This window comes from Myotis yumanensis, unplaced genomic scaffold (assembly GCF_028538775.1).
Source record: "Myotis yumanensis isolate MYYU_CA2020_CCGP unplaced genomic scaffold, mMyoYum1.0.hap1 SCAF_8, whole genome shotgun sequence".
In the NCBI taxonomy this organism is placed as follows: domain Eukaryota; kingdom Metazoa; phylum Chordata; class Mammalia; order Chiroptera; family Vespertilionidae; genus Myotis; species Myotis yumanensis.
This window is the reverse complement of record NW_027223759.1, coordinates 16432725-16456245: the sequence shown is the minus strand read 5'-3', so window position 1 is coordinate 16456245 and position 23521 is coordinate 16432725. Positions and strand designations below refer to the sequence as shown.

The 23521-nt window shown below is 37.0% G+C and overlaps 1 protein-coding gene across 4 annotated transcripts in view; it reads left to right on the top strand.

Annotated features, from left to right (window-relative positions):
• ERBB4 (erb-b2 receptor tyrosine kinase 4) overlaps nucleotides 1–23521 on the top strand; it is a 901667-nt gene that overhangs the window by 869344 nt on the left and 8802 nt on the right. For 2 of the 4 annotated variants that reach the window (XM_070422055.1, XM_070422056.1), the window contains exons 26-27: nucleotides 19517–19564; nucleotides 20369–20666. In XM_070422055.1, coding sequence (XP_070278156.1) covers nucleotides 19517–19564; nucleotides 20369–20666 — 346 coding nt within the window. The remainder of the gene's footprint in view (nucleotides 1–19516; nucleotides 19565–20368; nucleotides 20667–23521) is intronic. The other 2 variants (XM_070422057.1, XM_070422058.1) reach the window with 1 other exon arrangement.

Genomic DNA, 23521 nt, shown 5'->3' with positions numbered 1-23521 from the left:
AAAAGAGGCTTTTATTCCCTTCAAAAGTGGAAACAGAAAAAAAAAATCAGATCTAGGAAAGGAAACAAAGAGGAGGAAGGGGCAACTAGAGATGATACTTAGATTTCGAATGTTAATGAACATTTTATCTAAGTCATTGAGATGGTTATTTTTTAGTATTATTGACACAGACTCCCAGCTCTGACAGTATATTATTGGAAGCAATCTCATCAGGAAGCCTATTCTTTAATGCACTAGACCTGGAGAGCATAATTGTGAGTTTCTTTAGCCTTGACACAATAGGAGTGGGAGATTATCATCAACTTCCCATTCACAGTGTGGGGAAGTTAATTCATGTATTTATTTATTTATTTGTACAAATCCATCTTTGTCTGCCAGAGCTCCCTGTTCAGGCCAGCTTGCGACCATGATTATTTCTGCGAAGTCGTGAGGGAGAGATGCTCTATTTCTTTCTCAATAAGGACTGATGGCATTTTGAGAGGTTCAGAATATCCCGTGATTACTCCGTGAAACAGAATGGAGAAGATCGTTGTGCATAGTGGGGGCTGGGCTTGCTCATCAGCTTTCCTTTGTGCACTCCCCGCTGTTGAACATCCCCTCATCACAAGCATCTTGCGTCTTGGTTTCTTTCCTCCCTCACCTGCCCAAATGAAAAGTTCCTCTTTTTGTTTGGAATTCTGGCACACCAGCGTATTCTAAAGAGAGGCTAAATTGTGCTCTGTGGACCAGCCTGTCATTACACTTGAGCAAAAGCTGAATTAAGGGGTGGGTAGACCACCATGAGAAAATCTCCATATACATTTGCTACAAAATGTTTTCTGCATTGTGATGAAAAAGAGTCCTATAAATCAGAGAGGCAAAGAATTTGGATGTTGAATTCACAACCAATTTGGTTGCTTTTTTCAACAATAACCATAGGCATTATTTAGTAACATCCATACTTAATAGTTTTCTATCTCTGAAAGAAAATAATAATGTTTAAAATTATTTAGCATAGCAGAGATACTGAGACATGCATAATTCAGATTTTTTTGGAGTCTGGTATAATCTCATTTTAATTGGAGCCAGATACTGTAGTTATGTTAGAGAGAGCAGGCCATTGGATACTCACTACGTGGAAATGCCTAAATCATTCCTTTACTTTTAGTAATCACATATATGTATGAGTAAGATGTGTTTCAAAAAATAAATAATAATAGGAGATGCTTATTTATCACTTATTTTGTGCCAGATATAAATTAAGTGCCTATTATTTATTCCTTTATATTCATGAAAACTTTACTAGATAGTTACTGTTAGGATTGCCTATGTTTATGTAAGAAAACTGAGGCACAGCTATTGAGTGACAGAACCAGGCAGCCTGGTACTAGTGTCCCAAGAGGCTACACTCTTTACCACAATAATGCATTGCCTCTCACCCTGCTTCTGAGAGTTTTTGCTGTTTTATCATTGTATACGGTTAACACTCAGTACTGTAAAGATCAGATGAGCACATCAGTAAAGAACTTTGATTTTGAATTTTTATTTGCAAATTTTTTCATTAATTTTAATTTTGATCTTTCAGGACTAAATGGATAGTCTTACTAGTAGTTGTTTATTGACTTATTCAAGCTTAGAAAATTTTACTCACCTCTGTCAAATAGCAGATTATTTCAGGCCAGTAGCAAAGAGCATCCATTCATTCATTTATTCATTGAGAAAACAGTTATTGAGATGTCTACTATCTATCTAATCCAGCCGTGGGCAAACTACGGCCCGCGGGCCAGATCCGGCCCATTTGAAATGAATAAAACTAAAAGACCGTACCCTTTTATGTAATGATGTTTACTTTGAATTTATATTAGTTCACACAAACACTCCATCCATGCTTTTGTTCCGGCCTCCGGTCCAGTTTAAGAACCCATTGTGGCCCTCAAGACAAAAAGTTTGCCCACCCCTGAAATCTCATGGTTGCCTACTAGGACCACATCCAGTCCTGCCCTCAGGAAATACACAGATAAGTAACTAGCCAATAAAATGCAATGAGAAGGGTGTTACAATAGGGACAAAGCATGCTTAAGGGGTCATATGAACAAATTGGTGTTAAGCATGGAACCGAAAAGGCTAGATTTGCATATAGTGAGAAAATTCTGGCAGTTTTTTGAAATGTAAACTAAAACAGACTGATTACCTTTGGAGGCAAAGGAGATAGCATGTAAATTTTGATATAAATGATGGTTTTTGGAATAGAATTAACAGGAATTGGCTACCAGTTGAGTATTTCAGAGTGAGATGGAGAGAGAAGTCAAGGTAACACCAAATTTTCTAATTGGGAAATTTAAAAGATGTTAACATAATTACTCATGCATGAAAGAATAGATGATGCAGAATAAGGAAATATAGATAATATCTTGAAATATAAGTAGATATAGCTACCAGCTACTGAGGAATATGTGTCTAGACCTCCAGTGAAGTAAAGTCTGGATTTTGAAATCATTATTATTATTGATGTATAACATATTGGTCTTTTTGAGTCACTTTGGTAGAATGTGGAACTAATAGAGAGCAAAATTCAACTGACTGAAGAGTAAAGGCAGGAAGTGGGAATTTATTTGAAATATTTTTTTGTGTGTATAAAGGGAAGAAAGGAGACGTAAAGTGAGTTGAGGGTGAGAGATGGGTCAGAGGAAGTTTTCTAGAATAATGGGCATCTGAACATCCTCAGAGTGGAGTGAGCTAGCAAAAATCATAAAGACAGAAAATAATAGGAAACAGGAGAGTAGGCAGAGAAAAGTCCAGAGGGCACTAAGGGAAGATAAGTCCCAATATATTCAAAGAAGGTTTCATCTTGGATGGGAGGAGGTCATCTTTGACACAAGGAAATCTGAGAATGAGATTTTAGCCTACCTGTCCTATGGGGATTTTTCTGTCCCCTGAGCACCAAGTAAAAATTTACTCAACCTAAAATTTACAGATGGAACACATTCAAACAGCTTCCCCAATTTTTTTCATCTAATTCACTGAGGAACAAAAGTAATTATTGATGTAATTTGGTAAACTGGCAAGGCGTAATACCAGACCATGGGTACTGAGGTCCAACTGACTATATTTAAGCCTGGGCTTCAGTACTTACTCGCTCTGTAAACATGAACCACCAACTTAACTTCTCGGTTTCTCTAAAATGAGGATACAAATAATATCTACCATAGGTGTGTGTAAGGATTGAGTGAAATAATACAGATGAAATACTTCAAAAGGTGTCAACAAGTAGCCGTTAGCTCTTCTTTCTTCATGGGCTCCAATTTCCACAGGTGGCGCCTCTTTCCCACTCTTCATGGACTGCCAGCCTTTCTTTGATTTCCACAACTCAGTCTCTTCCTTTCCCCAACAGTAGGTGTAATTCACACCATGACTTTATGAGTTTGATGGATTTTATTAAATATAGAATTTGTGTACAGACTGAAGGTCCACAGCTTAGAGAGCAGTCTTCTCTCGCTCTCTTCCCCACTCTTTGCTTTTTTTTTTTTGCTCTGTTTTCTCTCTGATATGAGGATCCAAATTTTCTTTTCTTTGTCTTGTAGTATAATTTCCCTCCCATCAGAAGCCTTAGCACTTGGCTCATGGTTGATTTGCCTTCTACACCAAACACTTCACCAACATTTTTTGGTAATTGTTAACAAACTCAGGTAGATGTCTTCCATGTGATATTCAGACCAGTTGCAATAATAAGTCATAACAAGTAATAACTTTTCCATTTTGTTATAATTTAGAGATTAAACTGAGGGGCATCAAACATAGCGATGTTTAGATTATATTCTACTATACAGGGAGCAAGATTGTTTTCAGAAAGGGAGAAGAACAGAGATGTGTTTAGAAGCTTAAAAAAATGGTGAAGGCTTGTGGAAAAGAAATGCAGTGGTAATCCCAGCCAGCGTGGCTGTGGTTGAGCATCAACCTATGAACCAGGAGCTGATAATTCGATTCCAGGTCAGGGCACATGCCTGGATTGTGGGCTGGATCCCCAGTGTGGGCTGGCAGGAAGCAGCTTATCAATGATTCTCTCTCATCATTGATGTTTCTCTCTCTCCCTCTCCCTTCCTCTCTGAAATCAAGAAAAATATATACTTTTTAAAGTAGTAAGGCATATGAACAAAGACTAATTAGGGGCCAGTAAATCTTCAGACTCACCAAAGGTAGAAATGTAGCTTTTTAGAGGCACCTCTCTGCTTGGATGCATCATTGTTCATTGTACCAAGGGAACTATGAGCAAGGGAGAGAAAAATTATTTAACATATCAAGAGGTGAGAGCTGGTAAGACAGCTGTACCTAACAATACAGAAATTGAAGGAACTAAGGGTTGTACTGAGGATCCATGAAGTAGTTAGCCATATAGCATAGGTAAGTTCTTTTTTTTAAATCTATCTCTCATCTGTCTACACTTTTAATTATCTTCTTATCTACATACTTATATATAATAATCTCCCTAATATGAACTTAGTGTTAAATAGACTTCTCTTTATATACATATCTTCTCCTCCTGCATAATTCACATGCAATATGCTTTTGTATGGCAACCGACTGGATAAAAATCCTATAAGTGCCGTCTGTGTGCAAATATTACTTCTAATTATGTAACTGGACAGTCAATGGGTCTGTGCTTCCTGTCACTACTTGAGGCAATTAAGCAGAGACAGGGCTGAATCATATATGAGCATTTATTCCAATATTGCAGGCAGTACAGGAGAGCACCAGGTCATCTATAAAAATCTGCTCTGCACTCCACCATAAGCCAGTGCTTATATTGGGCAGAAGGACAAAGATTATATGGGAAGTAGGCACAACAGGCAAATGGACAGTTTACAGATATGCAAAAGGGCTGGGGTCTTCAAAGGGCTTAGTGACATGCAAAGGCTGGGGTCTTCAAAGGGCTGGCAATTCTGGTTTCTGTAACAATATTGTTAATCTTTCCATGATAATAGGCAGCTCCAAATGGGGAGGATGGGCTGCATTTTCAGAAGAGTTCCCAGGTCCCAGAGGCAACTGCCAGCCAGGTTAAAATGTGCCTTTTTTAATCAGAATAAAACAATAACAGTTAACAGAGTGTGATTATTTTTTCTTACAATTCTAGCTGGTTCCCACTATTCTATTTCTGCCCCGATCAATGGTTCTTACATGAACTTTGGTGAATGCCAGACCTTTCACTAAGACTTTAAGAGATCAAGCCTAGGACTTACCAAAATGTCCACTTCTCATTTACCGTTTTTGCAAAATCTGGACTACTAGTTATCTTTTAAATACTTAGATAAGAAAATTTGGGAGAAATAAAAGACAAGACACTAATACAACTGGTTGGTTATATATTTCAGGAGCTTGTTGTCCTGAAAGATGATTCAGATGAATTAAAAACAGTTTCTAAAACTCTTGGATATATGTATAAATAATAAAAACAGTAAAGGTTCCTAATAAAGCCTGGGGAACCTAACATTAAAGACATATGGCAAGAAAGACAGCCATTCTTTTCTTTGTGATTGTATTAATAAGATCAAGTATTAATATTTTCTGTTGTCAGAACATAGCTTCACCTTGGCTTAAAATCTTCCTTTAAAATAATAAGTAATAATCTGTGCTAGTGTATAATAAAGGACAAGGCGGCCTGGGAAATATACCAGAGGCCTGTCTTACCTGTCTAGTACATTTTTTGTTTGTTTGGTAGGGTAGTCCTTGGCAGAAAGCCTGGGATTTATAATATGTAGGAAAGTCTAATCTATTTTATTTTTCCCAACTCCAAATCACTTATTAAGTTTTTGTTTTTTTTAGGTTGCAAATCTAAGCACTTTATTGTAACTTAGCTACTTTCTTTTGGAGACATGTTTTTCTTACAAGTCTTTAATATGCTCATAAAATCTATAAAATGCTTCCAATATTAATTTATTAAAGAGGTGAAAGAGAAATTCTCTTTCCACCAGACAGGGTAAGAGAGTTCAAACATTTCCTGCATTACTATTTGTCTCTCTTAATGTGCCAGTTTTCCCTGAAAAATATCAGCCATCCCAGAGAAGAAAAAATTTCATCTAAGCACATGTTCAGCACTGAGGATTTCTCCTTGGCCTGTTGACAATGCCTCAGCATGAATTCTGAGACATTTCTTATTAGGAGTCTGTCTGGATGCATTCAAGTGTTCAGTAGAAGTGATTCAAGAAAATCAAGGCCAACACATATTCTGCGGAAATATGAATTTCTAATGTTTGTATTTCATTGACTCTCACCATCATCTTCTAAAGAAAACGAAAGTCATGAAGATTTCATTTCAGTTTATCATAATCTCTACTGTGAGGTTGTTCAGTTAATTTATTTTAGTTGGTTAAGGATTTTATCAGTGGACATTTAATATGTAACTTCCTGAGACTAAGTGGAAAAAGAGTTCTAAAGGGTCTTGCTTTGTTTTACTGATGCACAAAGAAAAGCATATCATTAATTTTAATTTTCAAAGGAATGTTTTACAATGTCTTTTTGATGAGGTAATTAATACACATTCAAATAAAACTTGTAAATTATTTCCCATTATTTTATTTACTTCCATAATACCAAACACTTCTGATATTTGTTTCAAATGAAATGCAATTCTAAATTTTCAAAAAACCTCTATCACTACACATAAATATGTAGCGGAATGAACACTTTTATTCTGGTATATAAGAAAAAATAATGTTATTCTGGTATATAAAAAATGTAAGCTTATTTGGTTTGCAGCATTTAGTATGGTTTGTATGAATGTTGGCCAAGTTAGCATCCAGCTGTATTTCCTTTAACTGACTAGAAATCATACCATGTTGCACATGCATATAATGCATTCTTTTATTTTATGTAACAAGAACATGAACCTATGAAACTCATAAAGCAGGCAGGACAAACATTATTCCCATTTTACAGATGAGAACACTATGCTTTGAGGAAAACTTATCTACAGCAGCAGAGCTGTTGGGAGGCAGTGCTTTTCCCACAAGTGCAGCTTCTTCTCTTTCTAGAGACCACACTCTATAATTTTGATTTAGAATTTCAATTACTTATAACTATACTCTTCAGCCACGATTATCTTAAAAATGCTTTTTGAAAAATTTTAAGTGATTCTTCCTTATAGGTGTCTGTGCAATTCTTGTTGGTGTAGAAATATAGATGGGTGGTATGTACTACTTTAAAAAGATACTTGTAAGGATTTGTGTTTAATTTTATGAGCTCAAATTACATTTTCCATCTGCCTACAGGCAATCTATCCTCAAGGTCTGTCTTTCCTTTTGTACGTAGTTAACAATTTATATTCTTCAGGCTGAAGCCTGAGCTTTCTAGACCTCCAAAGCAGTAGAAAACACAGAGATGTCTCCAGGGAGTGCTGTCATGCTCATGATAGAATCCTGAAGTTTTATAACTAGATGTGAAATGTCCATTGTATTTGGAAACATTCACTGTTGGTAGGAATACTTTTTTTTCTGCTATTAGAATTAATATTTCAAACAGTGCCTCTAGATATAGTAACCAATTGATAGGAAGAGTGAGTATACTAGATGAGATGCAATATTCAGATCATTGTTGTTCAATGGTATCTGATGCAGGGCCATTATGATCTACTAACACCAATATGAGAAATATTCCCCAAATTAATCAGATTAAATGGGTGCCCTGTGGCAGCTAGAGGCAATTCCCTGAAGGATAAGAGCGTAGGTAAGGGAGGACCATTTTGAAGTGAGTTACTGACTCAAAATGTTCCATCTTTGGTAGGAGGACAATAATAGATATAGTCACATTTCCTGTAGAACTAGGGCAGCAATCAGTGGGCTCTGGAGTCTGTTAGGGATAAGTCAAGACTCATGGGCCTGCAATTGAGAAGTCAACCATGGAGAGGAAATGTTGAGATCAGACTTCACCTGCTTTAGAGTTTCACCTGGGTTGCCCTTAACTCAGTTAAGCAAACCTAATCTAGGTATTTCAAGTAGATTTTTTTCCTAGCCATAATAAACCATAAAATGTTTTTCTAATTAAGCCTATTGATTTCTGTGTGATCTTGAGAAAAAAATCACTTGCCATCTCTATTACCTTAGCTGAAAATAGAATGTGACTCAGTGATTTCTGGCATCCATGTTAGATTTCAACTGGATTCTCTTGTTCCAGGTTTATAGTTTGCCTTTTTTATATTTCTTTATTAAATTTTTAGCCATTTTAGAACGTAAAGGGAAATTATTATGACCATGGTCTTTGCTAATCTAGAATATAAATAGAAAATTAAGAAAGAATTGGTCATTTTTTTTTTTATTTTAGGAAATTCCAAAGTGTTTTACAAATAGATGAAGGAGTTCTTTGTGCCTTTTCTTTTTCCTTTTTATATGCAGCAAAATGATATTTGGGGGCTTTGGGAAGAGCTTTTTTCTCTTGGGTTGCTTCCTTCAATCCGATATTCATTTTGGCTCAAAGCAGTTGTAAATACCAGCCTGTTTCTGTGAAATGTAACTGGTGTTTGCTCTGGGCTGATGGGACAGCCATGTGCTGTTTGCTCTGTCGGTAGCTGTACCCAAGTATCCACAGTATATTATTCAGATCAGCTCACACCAACCAGCTGTCCTAATTCCAGGTGGACTGTTAGAAGTCTTGCTGCTTACATCAACAGCTTGTGCCACCTGGTAGCTTAAAGAGCAATAGTCAGATGAATCAGCCATTGTTACAAATTAACTTTTTATCTGGTAAACAATTTGCATAAAACTATCATAATTGAAGAGATTTCCAGTCTGGTCCACACTGAAATGACATGAACACTGAAAACCTTATCTGTATTATGCTAAATTGTTTTTGCTTATTGCCAACACCTATCATATAGGACACAAAATCAATTTAAATGGCAGATTTCCTTTTATAAAATTTGCAATTCTATTTTATATATTATTTGTTTTCTATCTCTCACTACACAAACTATGCTCCTCATAATTTTTACATTCTCTTAATTTAGGTTAGTTTAAAAATTGTCATTGTTATTTTGAATATATAATAAAATTTCTCAAGCTTAGATTACTGCTAAGGGGGAGCTTAAAATATAGAATATTTTATTATTGCCTTATTACTTGCAAGTAAATAAAATGACTCCAAATAACCACTAAAGAAATACTTCTACGTTGAACACTCTCATACATAGTGTTTTAGTGAACAAGAGTCATTTGCTGATAAATAATATCCACATGTGAAGAATGGAAAAATAAAGCAAATACAAGCTCACAAATGAGCTAACAGCCTATAAAACAAAATGTCTTAGTTTGAGTAGGTTAAATATACCTTTGCTGTCTGGTTTTAAGCTGTTAATTTTCTTAGTGTGTGTATGAATACATACACATATGTATATACACACACACATGTGCACATGCACACACACAAAGCCTAAAATTGTGATTTAAATGTCTTTTTAAAAATATACTTTTATTGATTTCAGAGAGGAAGGGGAAGGGAGAGAGAGATAGAAATATCAATGATGAGAGAGAACCATTGATTGGCTGCCTCCTGCACTGAGCCACAACCCAGACATGTGGCCTGACCTAGAATCAAACGTGATCCCTGGTTCATAGGTTGACCCTCAACTACTGAGCCATGCTGGCCAGGCTAAAGTCTTTACCAGTAGTACAAAAGAAAACATACAGGCTAGGGCAAAAATAGGTTTAGGTTTATAGCTATGAGTACACGAAGCATAAAGTTTATTCTTGTATTATTATTTATTAATCATTGTATTATTTTCCATATGAAAGACTATAAATCTATTTTTGCCCACCCTGTATTATACTCAAACCAAGGCATAGCATTTTAAATTCTAAAATAATGTCATTCAAATTCAGAATGTTTTCATGTTCTTGCTTCTTATTTTAAACCTGCCCTATAAATTCCTTAATTTTTAAAACTATTTCTGTAATCCCCAGACCTCCTCTCATTTTATAGTTTTAGATAGACATAAACACCATTTACCATTAAGGTAAAAAAATGCATATATCTATTTTTTAATAACTGACTTTTATAAGTAGAACTAGAGGCCCAGTGCACAAAATTTGTGCACATTGGCGGGGGATCAGCACAGCTTGTGTCCTCTTGTAATATGGGACCCCTCGGTGGATGTCCGACTGCCAGTTTAGGCCTGATCCCTGCAGTCAGACATCCAACTGTCAGACATCCCTCTTGCAATTGGGACTGCTCGCTCCTACCCTCTTGCCTGCCTGCCTGCTTGCTCCTAACCACTCACCTGCCTGCGTGCTCAGAGTGGGTCATAGTGACCAGCCGTTCTGGTTGTTCCATCGTAATGGTCGCTTAGGCTTTTATATCTATACTAATAAAATGATAATATGCAAATTAACCATCACTCCACAACAAAGTTTGCGGCGCCCATAGCCACAAAGATTGTGGCACCCATAGGCACAAAGATGGCGGCACCGGCAAGAGCCACAGAGCTGGGTGGAGCGGGCGCGAGGCTTGGCTTCCTTTGTCACCGGTGCTTGGCTTCCTTCATCGCCGCCCAAGCCAAGTCTCCCAAAGGAAGCCAAGCCTCTTGCCCGCTCCACCCTCCTTCGTGGCCACCACCCGAGCCAAGTCTCCCTAGGGCAACGAAGGAAGCCAAGCCTCCTGCCTGCTCTGGCCAGCTCCGGGGTGACAAAGCAAGTCAAGCCTCCCACTGCTCCGCCTGGCTCCGTGGCCACCACCCAAGGGTGACGAAGGAAGCCTAGCCGAATTGGAGAGGCTGCAGGCTGGACTGAGGGGTCCCCCTTCCCCCTTGTGCACGATTTTCATGCACCAGGCCTCTAGTACATAGATATTTAAGTAACATACTCCCTCTCTATGGAAGGCAATCTGTTTTGTAAATAAAGTATTTTAACAAATTCTGCTTTTAATTAATCCATGTATGGACAGCTTTAACGTATAGTATTTAGTATTATTAAGGTACTAGGAGCCCAGCGCGCGATTCAAAATCACACGCTACAGCCCACTCCCTCTCCGGCACTTGAAGCAGCCACGGACACTGCTGATCAGGCCCTCCCCCAGTACAGGCGCACGGAGGGCCCTGCCGCCCCATCCCCGATGCTGCACAAGCAACTTCTTGTCCCGGCGACCCGTTACGATGCCCCAGTTAATTAGCATATTTCTCTATTTTATCTAATAAACTTATAACCTATTGAATAAGAAAAAGTGATATCCGTCTTAAAAAGAAGCTCCATTAAATTCACTATAAAAGTATATCAATGTGTTTTTCAATTAAAAACAAATACCATAGTGGTTAAGGCCAATCCTTTCAGGTATAGTAAAAAATAAAATTCTGAAAAACATAAAAAATGTGCCTCAAAAACTCTAAAACTGACTTTTTATCATTTATTAAATGCCAGTTGGAGGCTGTAAAGTATAATGGGATGCACATAAGGTGGGGACTCAGGGAATCCTGTCGCTAGTATGGTCATTCCTGTGCCTTGAAAATTAACCTGACCTCTTAGTGCATCAGTATCTCCATCTCTCAAATTAAAAGTTTAAATTCAATCATTTTATTTAAAAGTTGTATTTTCACAAGTCACCAGCCGAACATAATCTTGCCTTCCCAAACATACAACTATGTGTTGCATATAGGCTAAGATACTTCAGAGATATTCCATTTAGAAAAAGGGGAGGGGGAGTGATTACTGTACCTTGGAAAGTACATTAATGCAAAAAAAAAAAATTGTAGATGTCTTTGCTTTAATCCTAATAGCATTTTACAGTATTTAACAATCAGTTTTGTGGGCTTAGGGCAAAATATTCATTTTACATACAAACAATTTGATAGTTGGAAGTGAATTTTCTCATTACCTTTTCTATTGCCCCATTCCTCTTTTCAGAGTTAAGTGAACTGAGGGCCCAAGAGATTAAGGAATTTGTTAATGGCCACTTAGTTTCATGGCAAAAAGTTTCAGAATACAACCCTAGAGGTAGAAGGACCTCATGTGATCACTTGTCCTAAGTCTATGGAATTTTTGTCTTCAAAAGTTTCCCAACCTCAATGTATTGTTCATGTACTACGAAGTCTGCAAAAATAATGTTCATGATGTTGGATTTAAAAAAAAAAGCACTCAAGCAGAATAACAGACAACCTCAATCTTCACTGAAGACGTAACCAACCTACTCAAGAATTTGAACACAGTAAAGGCTAATAATTTGATTTTGATTTTTAAAAAAAGATATTGCAATTGAACTAGACATTCTTAGGAATAAGTTTAAAATTTAGGGGAAAAAGCCATTCCATCTTTTATTGAAAAGAACTGCTGGGAAGTCTTTAAGAAAACCTTCTAAAAGTGCTTAAAATTCGTCCTTAAAGTTCTAGCTGAATGTGTTAATTAGCAGGTAAGTGATGATTAAGAAAAGGTTCAAATATCACAACAGGCTGTGAAAAGAAATATAACAGGCAAGAGAAAGTTGCCAGAAACCAGCAAACAAAAAATGTTTCAAACTCACACCAGGGTTAAGAGATATAAATTCCATGTGATTACTAATCTCAAGAATGGTGACAAAATTCTTACTGCTTATCTTGAATGAAGTTAAGGAATGTTGGCACTAATATGAAATCATATTTTTATACCTTTTCTACTTTGACTATACTTTTTTTTTTTTACTTCATCAAATAATATGAGCAGAGATTTAAAACAGAAAAGTATAAAGTGAGGAATTTTCACCTTCATTTTGTTGACTCATTTAGCCATGAAAGTTTTAAAGGGGAATATGCTCTTGTTCTATGATATTTGGAAAGGGTACAGGAATGGCTGCCTGGGGACACAATAGCTTACTTATTTTTGGTGAAGCAGGTAAAGGAATTTATTGGCTAATCCCTGGACTAGGAACTAAATTATAAGCAAGAATGCTGCCATAGAAAATTGTGCTCTCCAGTTATTCAAACCATTTCCCACTCTGGGTGGGTGGCTTAATAGGTTGGAGCCTTGTCCTTACACCAAAAGGTTGTGGGTTCTTCCCGGTCAGGGCACATGCACATACCTAGGTTGCAGGTTGGATCCCCAGTTGGGGCACATACAGGAGGCAACCTGTCTTGTCACAATGTTTCTCTTACACAGCAATTTCTCTCTCTCTCTCTCTCTCTCTCTCTCTCTCTCTCTCTCTCTCTCCCTTCCTCTCTCTAAAATCAATAAACATATCCTTGGGTGAGGATAAAAAAAAATTTCTCCTGCTCAGGGTTGATTTTGCTCTTGGCAAGGTAGGTAAATGTGTGTGTGTGTGTACACACATATATAAAGAGTGTCCCAGAAAATGTATACACATTTTAATAGCTGATAGCTCAATTTTGTAAATGAAATGTATTTTAATAAATCCTGCATTTATAATTATTCAAAGTGTGTGTATACATTTTTGGGATATATATATATATCACTATGATTTTAGATCAATAAGAAAAAACTGTTAGGAAAGAATATTTTTCATGCCAAAACCGGTTTGGCTCAGTGGATAGAGCGTCGGCCTGCGGACTGGAGGGTCCCGGGTTCGATTCCGGTCGGGGGCATGTGCCTGGGTTGCGGGCACATCCCCAGTGGGAGATGTGCAGGAGGCAGCTGATCGATGTTTCTCTCTCATCGATGTTTCTCACTCTCTGTCTCTCTCCCTTCCTCTCTGTAAAGAATCAATGGAATATATTGAAAAAAAAAAAAAAAAAAGAATATTTTTCATATATATAAATTTTAATATATGTCTCCTATCAGCACTTAACATTCTTCTTATAGTTTCCCTTTCAGCTTAAATCCTATAGTTAGTTAAAATGCAAATAAGCTCGAGGGGCCAGGCTGTGAAGCATTATCAGGATTTTATAGCTAAGGCTAGTGAGTTTTCAAAAATGTTCCTTGAGATTATTTTTTTCCCCCAAAAAAAACCATGACAACTTACCTGACAGAAGAATTCAGGTACTATTCAGGGACAAAGGGGGGTCAAGGAGAAAATAGAAAAGTCAAAATCTACTGTGGCATAATGAGAGGGTGATAGATTCACATAGCCACCCTCTGCTAGTATGTACATGGGAAGAACTTTTAACTTCCCTGATCCTCAGTTTTCTTATCTGTAAAAGGGGAGTCATAGGTTTTTTCATCATGATAGTGACCTTAAAACTTTATAAACATTAATAATACCTAAAATTGTCTGTAGTATATGGTAGGCACGTGATATGTGTTAAGAGAAGTCATTTATTCATCTATGAAACAGAATGGACATTATAACTAAGGAGACTTCAAGAACAGACTTAAAGTGGAATTATTAATGTTTATAAAAGGCACCATGTCGCCATAACTTTTAAAATCCATTGACTCCCATTTATATTTACTGATGCCTTTCATACCTTTCCTTTATTAAAAATAATTTTCAGGAATAGGGTGGATGAGACATCTGAGAAAAATTAAATGTTTTAGGGTTAGTGAAAAAAGGATAAGAGCCCAAGTTAATTTCTGCAGCTGGATCATTAGGTCATTATTATCTTCTTGTTTATTTCTTGCAATATTATATCATTATTATATTTTTATATATCATTAATATTAATTTACTTACTTTTGTCTGTAGAGTAAAAACCTAGTTTCTGTTAAAAAAAATCAGTGTTTTACATAATTAAACCAAATAAATAAATAAATACATACATTAATAAATAAACACGAATAGACAAAAGACATTTGTGAAATATATGCATTTGGATATAGTATATGTGTGTGTACGAGTGTGTGTGTGTGTGTGTGTGTGTGTGTGTGTGTAAGCCAGCTCTCTAGATTCAATAAGCTTACCACAGTCCTTACTGTGTTTTGTGTATGGCCACATTTTGTTTTTTTCTTCTGATTGTTCTATGAAAAATGAAGATTCTAAATCTAGATGTCTCAAATATTCTTATGTTGAACTCAGTAGGGGAAAAGATAGAGCCATGAATCAGGAATTGTACATAAGGCCAACAACAATAAATCCATCAGCTATCTGGCCTGAGAAAATGTAAAAATGCCCATCGGAAGTTAAGAATATATGTCAGAGAGGATAAAATAGAGAACCCTTAAAAGTTACTACATGGGTGGTGTCTATGTAATAAATTAGTAGTGATGCATTAGCAACATCTTACAGAGACACATGCTATTTTAGTTAAAAGGATTGGAGTGTTTCTTGGCCTTAGAAACTTTAATCCTATAGTTAATATGGATAGAAACAATTATCTAAAAATTTTTAAAAACTGGCTCTCATTAAGAACATGCTTAATTTAGATGGAAGTCGGGGATTAAGCTTGTGCTTTTGTTTGTTTTGTGAGTAGATAGATTTGTATGATATGTATTTTTAAAATCATAAGACACAGTTCATCTGGTTAACAATTCAAAATTTCCCAAGAACAATATTAAATAATACAACATTTTAATTAAAACAATAAATAGGAGAAACACAGTGCATGTAATAACACAGGTTCAAATCTTGATCATTCGACTAAAAAGTAAATTTTAGGACATGATGTATGTAAAAGTGCTTTTCACACTGTATGTGATATATGCTGACATTCGCCTTCTCTATACCCTCTGGCATTTGAGTCCGAGTTAATCATACAATGTCCCAGTGACATGGCAACAAAATTAAATTGAATTCTCTCCATCACCCTTACAAATACCCCACCAGGAAAAAAAATTCTCCCTATCACCTGCCTGTTTATAACCCACCTCCACTACCTTCACGCTGCTCACAGTAACTCCCCTCACCAGCTAACTGAACAGATGCGCCCAGGCTGCTTCCTGAAGGTCTGCAAGGCTGGGCTTTGACAGACAGCGGAAAGTGGCACAACGGAAAAACAAAAGCCTTTCACTGAGGGCGCCGCTTTGTTCTGGGCAGAACGTTAAGGTCACTCCAGCTCATTCTGACGGTGGGGATCTTAATTTCTACTCAACCAATTTACTTGCAGCTGTCATTCTTTCCGCTGTTAAAGTTCAGCTCTTCAAGTGTGGGGAATTGGGGGGCGGGAGGTGGCAGGCAATGAGAAGAGCTTGCTGCACAAACTAAAAACAGCAAAAAGCAAGTAAAATCTGGCTTGGCTCTCAAGTACAAGAAGTTATTTTCAAAGCCCATAAATTATGACATAGCGATTAACATGTAATTTAAATATATTTAAACAACAATTATATCACATTCCCAGCCCAGCTAATTGGCCTCACAGATGTTCCCTTGTAGCTGCACTGCCCTTCCAGGGGGAAATGAATGAGGTGCTTTTCATCATGGAAAATAGAAAAGAGAAAAAAGGGAAAAAAATGGAAGCACAAACATAAAAAGCAGCCAATAACCCCGAAGAACAATGAATGCTAAAGGGGCTTTGCTTAGCATTTTTTTTCTATTTTAATGTAACAAAAAGCATTTAAAAGTAGCAAAAGCATGAAGACGCTCCTGTTCCTGTGATGGTATCTGGCAGTCTATCCAGATGGAGTTGGCAGATTGTTCACAGAAAGACTTCTCAGGGCAGGGACAGTGGCTGCATTCTAGCAGGACAGCGCCTCACTTCCTGTGTCTGAACAGACTACCCTGAGGGCTCGTTATTGTTGGTATGATGCCTTTACCGCTGAAGGTGGTCTGGCCCAGATCATGAAAATAGATAATAAAGTACTTCCTGATGAAGAATCAAGGCTGTTTCCTCAGTGTGATTCCAATCAAACATCACCTAGTACAGCAACTCTTGCAAAGTAAAAAGTGAAAGGAACACTGGTAATTACTAATATTTTTTTATACCTTATCTTCCAATCTGTAATCATGTAATTGAAATAAATCCACTGCTGCCTCATTTCCTTCTGGCCATTTCTTCTAATAATCTCAGGTAATGTGTGATAGTACAGTGTAAATTCCAAAAGGCCAGTGACCATGTGTTTCTTAGAGCATCGTGATACCTCCAGCAACTCCCACCATTCCTGTGCTTTTATTTTAGAGAATTAATAAATCTTTGTTAAATGCGTGTGAAATGATGAGGGTTTAATGATAGAGTAAAACTATTTCCAAGGGTTGTAATACAATAGAGTTCCACCAGGTAATTTTATTTCTCATACCATCCATCTATTTTGTATATCACTGGACTATACACAAAATTCCTTTCTCAAATTATATAAACAATATATCTGATTTCATATCTTTCTAAAAGTTAGCAAAAAATACCTATATTTAAAGTAATGTAGAACAGGTAAGCATTTTTAAATGCCTTTTTGATGAGTAGCTTTGGCATTTTAATTGTTTGACTTTAAAAATCCGATTTAGCAGATGTGAATATTTAAATTTTATATATTCTCTCTATATGTGCAGAGCTTTCGAAGTTCAGTTATAAACATTAACTTACTTTGTCTGCACTAAGAACGAGGTAGAGAGGCCAAGAATGAAAATGAGGATCTGAGGTGTTTCATGACTGGCCACATCACCTGTAATTGGGACGGTAACTCATAAGGCAATCTGTCTATTTAATGTGGAATACCACCTTCTAGGCATTACATTTTAATTATAGCTCTAACTTTCCATGCCTTTTAATGTGTCTTAAAGTTTTGTTATTAGAGAAGGGAAGAAATAAATATTTTCTATGCCATCATGTAAGGGACTAAGTTGTGGGGAAAGTTCAAATGTAAACTCACTGTGCATAACTCACAGGTTTATAACTTGCCCCTTTGCTAGTCCAACAGACTAAGTTAAAGGAATTGTACTATCCAGTAATTACTAATGACATTAAACAGCTCACCTCCATGAGACCATATTCTTCTTAGATTGTTTTGTGAATCTCTAAATGGTAAAAAAAAAAAAAAAAAATTGACCTGGAATAATAGCTGTATTTCATTGATGTTGCAAGATGTTGTCTTTGAGGTTTAGTTTAGTTGTCTTTGTTCATTAAAAGACAAACTGTAGAGAATACAAGCCTTATCAAATCAACTGTTTTTATTTTCTTGGTTATCTCCAGTGCCTAGAAAAGTGCCTACCTACATAGACAGTAGGTTCTCAACAATGTGTTTAATGACTACATTTCTATATATAAGTTTTTGTTAAGAAACAGAGTTGGTATTTGTACAACCCCCTCTACTTACCCTAAGGAACATTGTCTTTAATGGTTTATTTTATTTTTATATCTACCTTTACTTAGCCCATAGGCTGGATGGTTTATTGAACTATAAGAAAATAGATATTTTTGCTATTGTTTTTTAAAATGTTTTTATTGATTTTAGAGAGAGAGGAAGGGAAAGAGAGATAGAAACATCAATGAGAGAGAAACATTGATTGGTTGCCTCCTGCATACCCTTACTGGGGATGGAGCCCACAACCCAGGCTTGTGCTCTGACCAGGAATCAAACCAGTAACCTCCTGGGGCATGCATGGGAGGACACTTAAGCCACTGAGCCACACCGTCCAGGGCTTGTTTTGTGTTGTTGTTGTTGTTTTTTAACTGCAATTTGATTTTACTGGTTCTAAATAAATGAAAATAAAGTAAATAAAGCAGGTTTCTAGGATATAAATTAATTTCCTAAAATTTTCTGCTGTTTCTTAGCTTTAAAAAAAATAAGACTGAGCACTAGCCGGTTTGGCTTAGTGGATAGAGCGTCAGCCTGCAGACTAAAGGGTCCCAGATTTGATTCCAGCCAAGGGCACATGCCTAGGTTGTGGGCTCAATCCCCCGCCCCATAGATCTCACATTAAAAAAAAAAAAAGACTGAAGAGAAAGAGCATGCACCTTTTTATAAGGAGAGGTTAAGAAATTAACACTTTGCCCGGTTTGGCTCAGTGGATAGAGCATCGACCTGTGGACTGAAGGGTCCCAGTTTCGATTCCAGTCAAGGGCACATGCCCCGGTTGTGGGTTGTGGGCTCGATCCCCAGTAGGGAGTGTGCAGGAGACAGTAGATCAATGATTCTTTCTCATCATTGATGTTTCTCTCCCTTCCTCTCTGAAATCAATGAAAATATATTTTAAAAGTAAATAAATAAATTAAATTAAAGTTAAACAGTAACTTAAAAAAAAATAAGAAATTGACCCATTGCCGAAATGGTGAAAAATATATGTAAGTTGTTAGAAAAAAACAATATTCCAGGCAAATCGAAATCCACTTCTATCTGCTTTGAGAGAAATGTCTTCTTATAAGGGAAAAGTTAATGGCTATGGTATGAGGCCATTTCAGTTATTTAACATTAATGAAGAAAACTCTTCCTTGTTTAAAATTACAGTTAATCATTCACTGTTTTTCCCTTTCTCCTAGGGCTAATCAGAGGAATAATCATTGTGCACTTAATTTTTAATCCGTTTAAAAATTTTACTTTTTATACATAATTTTCCTTTCTAGGGACTGAGTTAAAATATTTAATCTCCTCAAAACACATCAATAAACTTGCTTGTAGTCAAAGTGCATAGAGTTTTACCCTTTAGCAAACTTCACTGTTGTGCATGGTTTCCTCTCTGGTTCATACGACTCGTGTGGCTTTTCTTTTTCTTTCTTTTTTTCATTCATATTACCTCTTATTATATCCATCATTCCATTTTTCTTTCCTATTAGAGTGAAATTGGACACAGCCCTCCTCCCGCCTACACCCCCATGTCAGGAGTAAGTATTTCACAATCGACCTTCATCTTTTAGGATTTTTGGTCTTTGCTTACCATGTTTCCTCTCTCTTGTCTCCCTATAATTTCCTCATTTTGCCTTTGCCAACAGTAAGTTAAGCATTTGCTGTAGATTGTGAAACAGCCTTTTTTTTGATATCTATTATTATTTCAGTAGATAATCCAAAATGGAGATATGATGCATCAACCGTAGCTTTTGATTTTTCCCTGGGCTCATAAGTTATATCTCTAGTGAGGAGGTTATCTCGACTACCATGATGGTAGGCCGTGAGCTACAAAGTGAGAAACTCTCCAGGTAGGTACTGGAGACTCACAGTCATAGTAACTACAGAGTAGAATGCAGTAAGGAAACATCGCCACTCAAATGGCACCAATGTGCTTCTGTTCTTAATGGCAACTGCCTATAATTAACTATGTTGCTATATGTCATGAAAATTCACTTTGAATTTTCTATCAAAAACGGGCAACTGTGGGGGGAAATGTGAACTATGTTTATTAGATCATATGGTGGTAGGTGCTTCGTAATATTAAGAGATTATATAGTTCCAAATTGTTTTCCATGACTTAAATTTTTAAGAAAAATTGGAATTTTAGGTGTGATTAGTCTGTAACTGAATGCCATTAGCCACTAGGGGTAAGAAGGTAAATTAAAACAACCAAACAATCAAAAATCAAACCTGACATGTTTCTGAAAGACGAGCTTCCATATCCTTTAGCTTTTCACATTCATTTTTTGCAACTCTTCCTAACAGTAACTGTTGTCTGAATGTGTCTCTACTATTGACAGAACCAATTTGTGTACCGAGATGGGGGTTTTGCCGCAGAACAGGGAGTGCCCGTGCCCTACAGAGCCACGACCAGCACCATCCCAGAAGCTCCCGTTGCTCAGGGGGCCACAGCCGAGATGTTTGATGACGCCTGCTGCAATGGCACCCTACGCAAGCCAGTGGCACCCCATGTCCAAGAAGATAGCAGCACCCAGAGGTACAGTGCCGACCCCACAGTGTTTGCCCCGGAACGGAGCCCACGAGGAGAGCTGGATGAGGAAGGCTACATGACCCCTATGCGAGACAAACCCAAACAAGGTACAAGCAGGATGTTCAGAAGTGATTGCCGTTCTACATTCACATCCATCAAAATAGGCAAAGTGTAGCAGGGGTATGGCCAAAGCTCTGGACTCTGCATCGTCTGTGAATCAGAAACAGACCCGGGCTGCTGCCATCCAGGCGGTACTGTCTGAACCAGCAGCAGCCGAGGCAGTGTTGGCTTTTTAGAAATCAGAGTCTCAGGCCCTAACTGCATACGAGCCTGAATTTTAACAAGATCCCCAGGTAGTTTTTAACATGGTCAAGCCTGAGAAACACTAACCTAAACATATCGTTATTGAAATATTTGAATGAGGTAGCATATCACAAGAGTTCAGAACCACTGTTTTATTGGATTTATCATAAAGACTGGGATTGTTGGCAAAAGCGTCCAAAGATTTTAATGGCACCAGTAAAAGATTTGGTGGATCCTTTAAAATGGTGTCATTTAAATGACCCAGTTTATTACAGAAAATTAGGATTTATTCTGACACATTTCAAAAATTAAAGTTCTAGCCTTGCATATACTTACACGTATATCATTCCACCTTGAAAATATCCATAATTGTGGTTTCATAAAGCACCATAGTAGCTCCCTCTTATCTACTGTTTTGTTTTCCATGTTTTTAGTTACCCATGGTGAACCACAGTCTAAAACGATCAAAGGGAAAATGGCGGAAATAAACAGTTTATGTTTTAAAGTGTGTGCTGTTCTGAGTAGTGTGATGAAGTCTCCGGCCACCCTGCTCTGTCCCACCCAGGATGTGTGTCCATGTTGTGTATACTCTTGGCTCATTGATCACTTAGTAACCATCTAGATTTTCACATGGATCAACTGTATCACAGTGATGGTGCTCAAGCAATCCCTTACTTACTTAATCATTTCTACAAAGTGCAAGAGTAGAAAGGCTGGCAATTTGGATGCCAAAGAAAAGCCATAAAGTGCTTCCTGTAAGTGAGAAGTTATGTATCTATAGGGAAAAATCAGTATAAATAGGGTTTCGTACTATCCACACTTGCATCTGTACTGTTCACTCTTTCAGGCATCCCCTGGGGGTCTTGGGACATATCTCCCATGGATGAGGGGGGACTAGTATACAGTGTTATGGTGGAAATGTTAAACACCCAAATCAAGCAACATTTTCATTCTGAAAAAGCCTCTTTCCTTCTACATTAAAAGCATCACAAAAAGAAAATAGATGGTTGTTATTCAAAACTGATGATCCTGTCTCAGCGTCTTCAGTGTCAACAGCAAACTGTATTTTAAGACTCTGTATGAGGGCCCATTATGCCCTGTAATATTGGCTATAGTCACTTTTATAAAATGTGAAATGCACATTGTAAATAGCATATATATACACACACCTAGGTATATAGAAGTACTTATTTTATATGATGTTTATATTATAATATATGAAGTTTATAGTAACCCAGTAGTGACACAAATGGAGGCTTTCAGAGGCCTTGACAGATCCCCCTGAAAGTAGAATATTCTCTGGGAAGATTCTCAACTCTGCCACGGAGTTACTCCTCTATGTATAACCGCATAGTTGGTTACATGGTTTGCATTAGGATAATAAGTAGATTTTATTGAGAAAAGGTAACAAAATCTTCAATGGGAAAGGCAAAGGTATAGGCTCACTGTAGAGCATCCCCAGATTCTGCCTCTGAATACTAAGAGACCAGGTTTCTGTAGAAGGAATGCTTAGTTCTCAAAGACTAGAGCATTTTGCCCGTGGTCGGCAAATTGCGGCTCACGAGCCACATGCGGCTCTCTGGCCCCTTGAGTACCGAAACGGGGTGCATACAGTACGATTGAAACTTCATGGCCCATGTGCAAAAGTCGGTTTTTGCCTTGGGTGAGTCTATTTTGAAGAAGTACTGTTGATATTTGGCTCTGTTGACTACTGAGTTTGCCCACCACTGGATAGACATTCCTATACTTTTAATGAAGAAGTTCAGAAATCTGGGGGGAAAAAAATTTCTGGCTCCCTTTTAGGTTTATTCATATATTTTTCTTAAAATGACAGTAGCTTTGAGCCCCTTTCAAATTAAAACATTTTATCAAAGGTAAAGTTCACCCCACTCCTATAGGGGCAATAATGAAAACAGTGCAGAAGAACAAGATGATTACTCAGGAGGAGTTAGAAGGTCTGAAGTCTAGTTCATTGCTAATTGGATCCTTCATACATTATTGAATCTCTGTTTTCTGCCTATAAAGCTGGAAAAATACAGCTTGCACCTCTTTTTTCACAGGATTGATACAGGATGAAATGAGAGTGCCTTGTACGTTATTGAACTGTAATTCATGTAGTATATGATGATGAGATATTCATTACCCTGCTAAATACTTAAGTACATCCATAGACCTATATCCAGGGGAAAATAACCCTGAGTTGATGAGATTTTTTTTCTCTACATGTCAAACTAAGTATGGGGGATAGAAAGTTTATTTCAGAATGTTGGCATCTCAGCAAAGTAAGAATAGCTAAAGTGTCATTTTTTTGTGTATATAAAAGACAAGACAAAAATATGTCTGTATATTCAGATACATGTCTATATATATAGTCATAATATAGAGAAATTAAACTTGAGGAGAGCAACATTAATTAGCATTATTTTTAAAAATAATTCTGGGCCAGTACCTATTTTATATCAATTTGTTAGATTAAATCACACAAAATAGGGACTAATGGATCATTTCCAACCTACATAATAGTGATATTTTATATGATTCAAACTAATAGTTTGCTATTTTGTGATTATCATTAGCCACTGGAAATTGTTATACTTTATTGTTAAGCATAGGTATTGGCAAGCGAGTCACTTTAGAAGCATGTTAGATGTCTAACCTA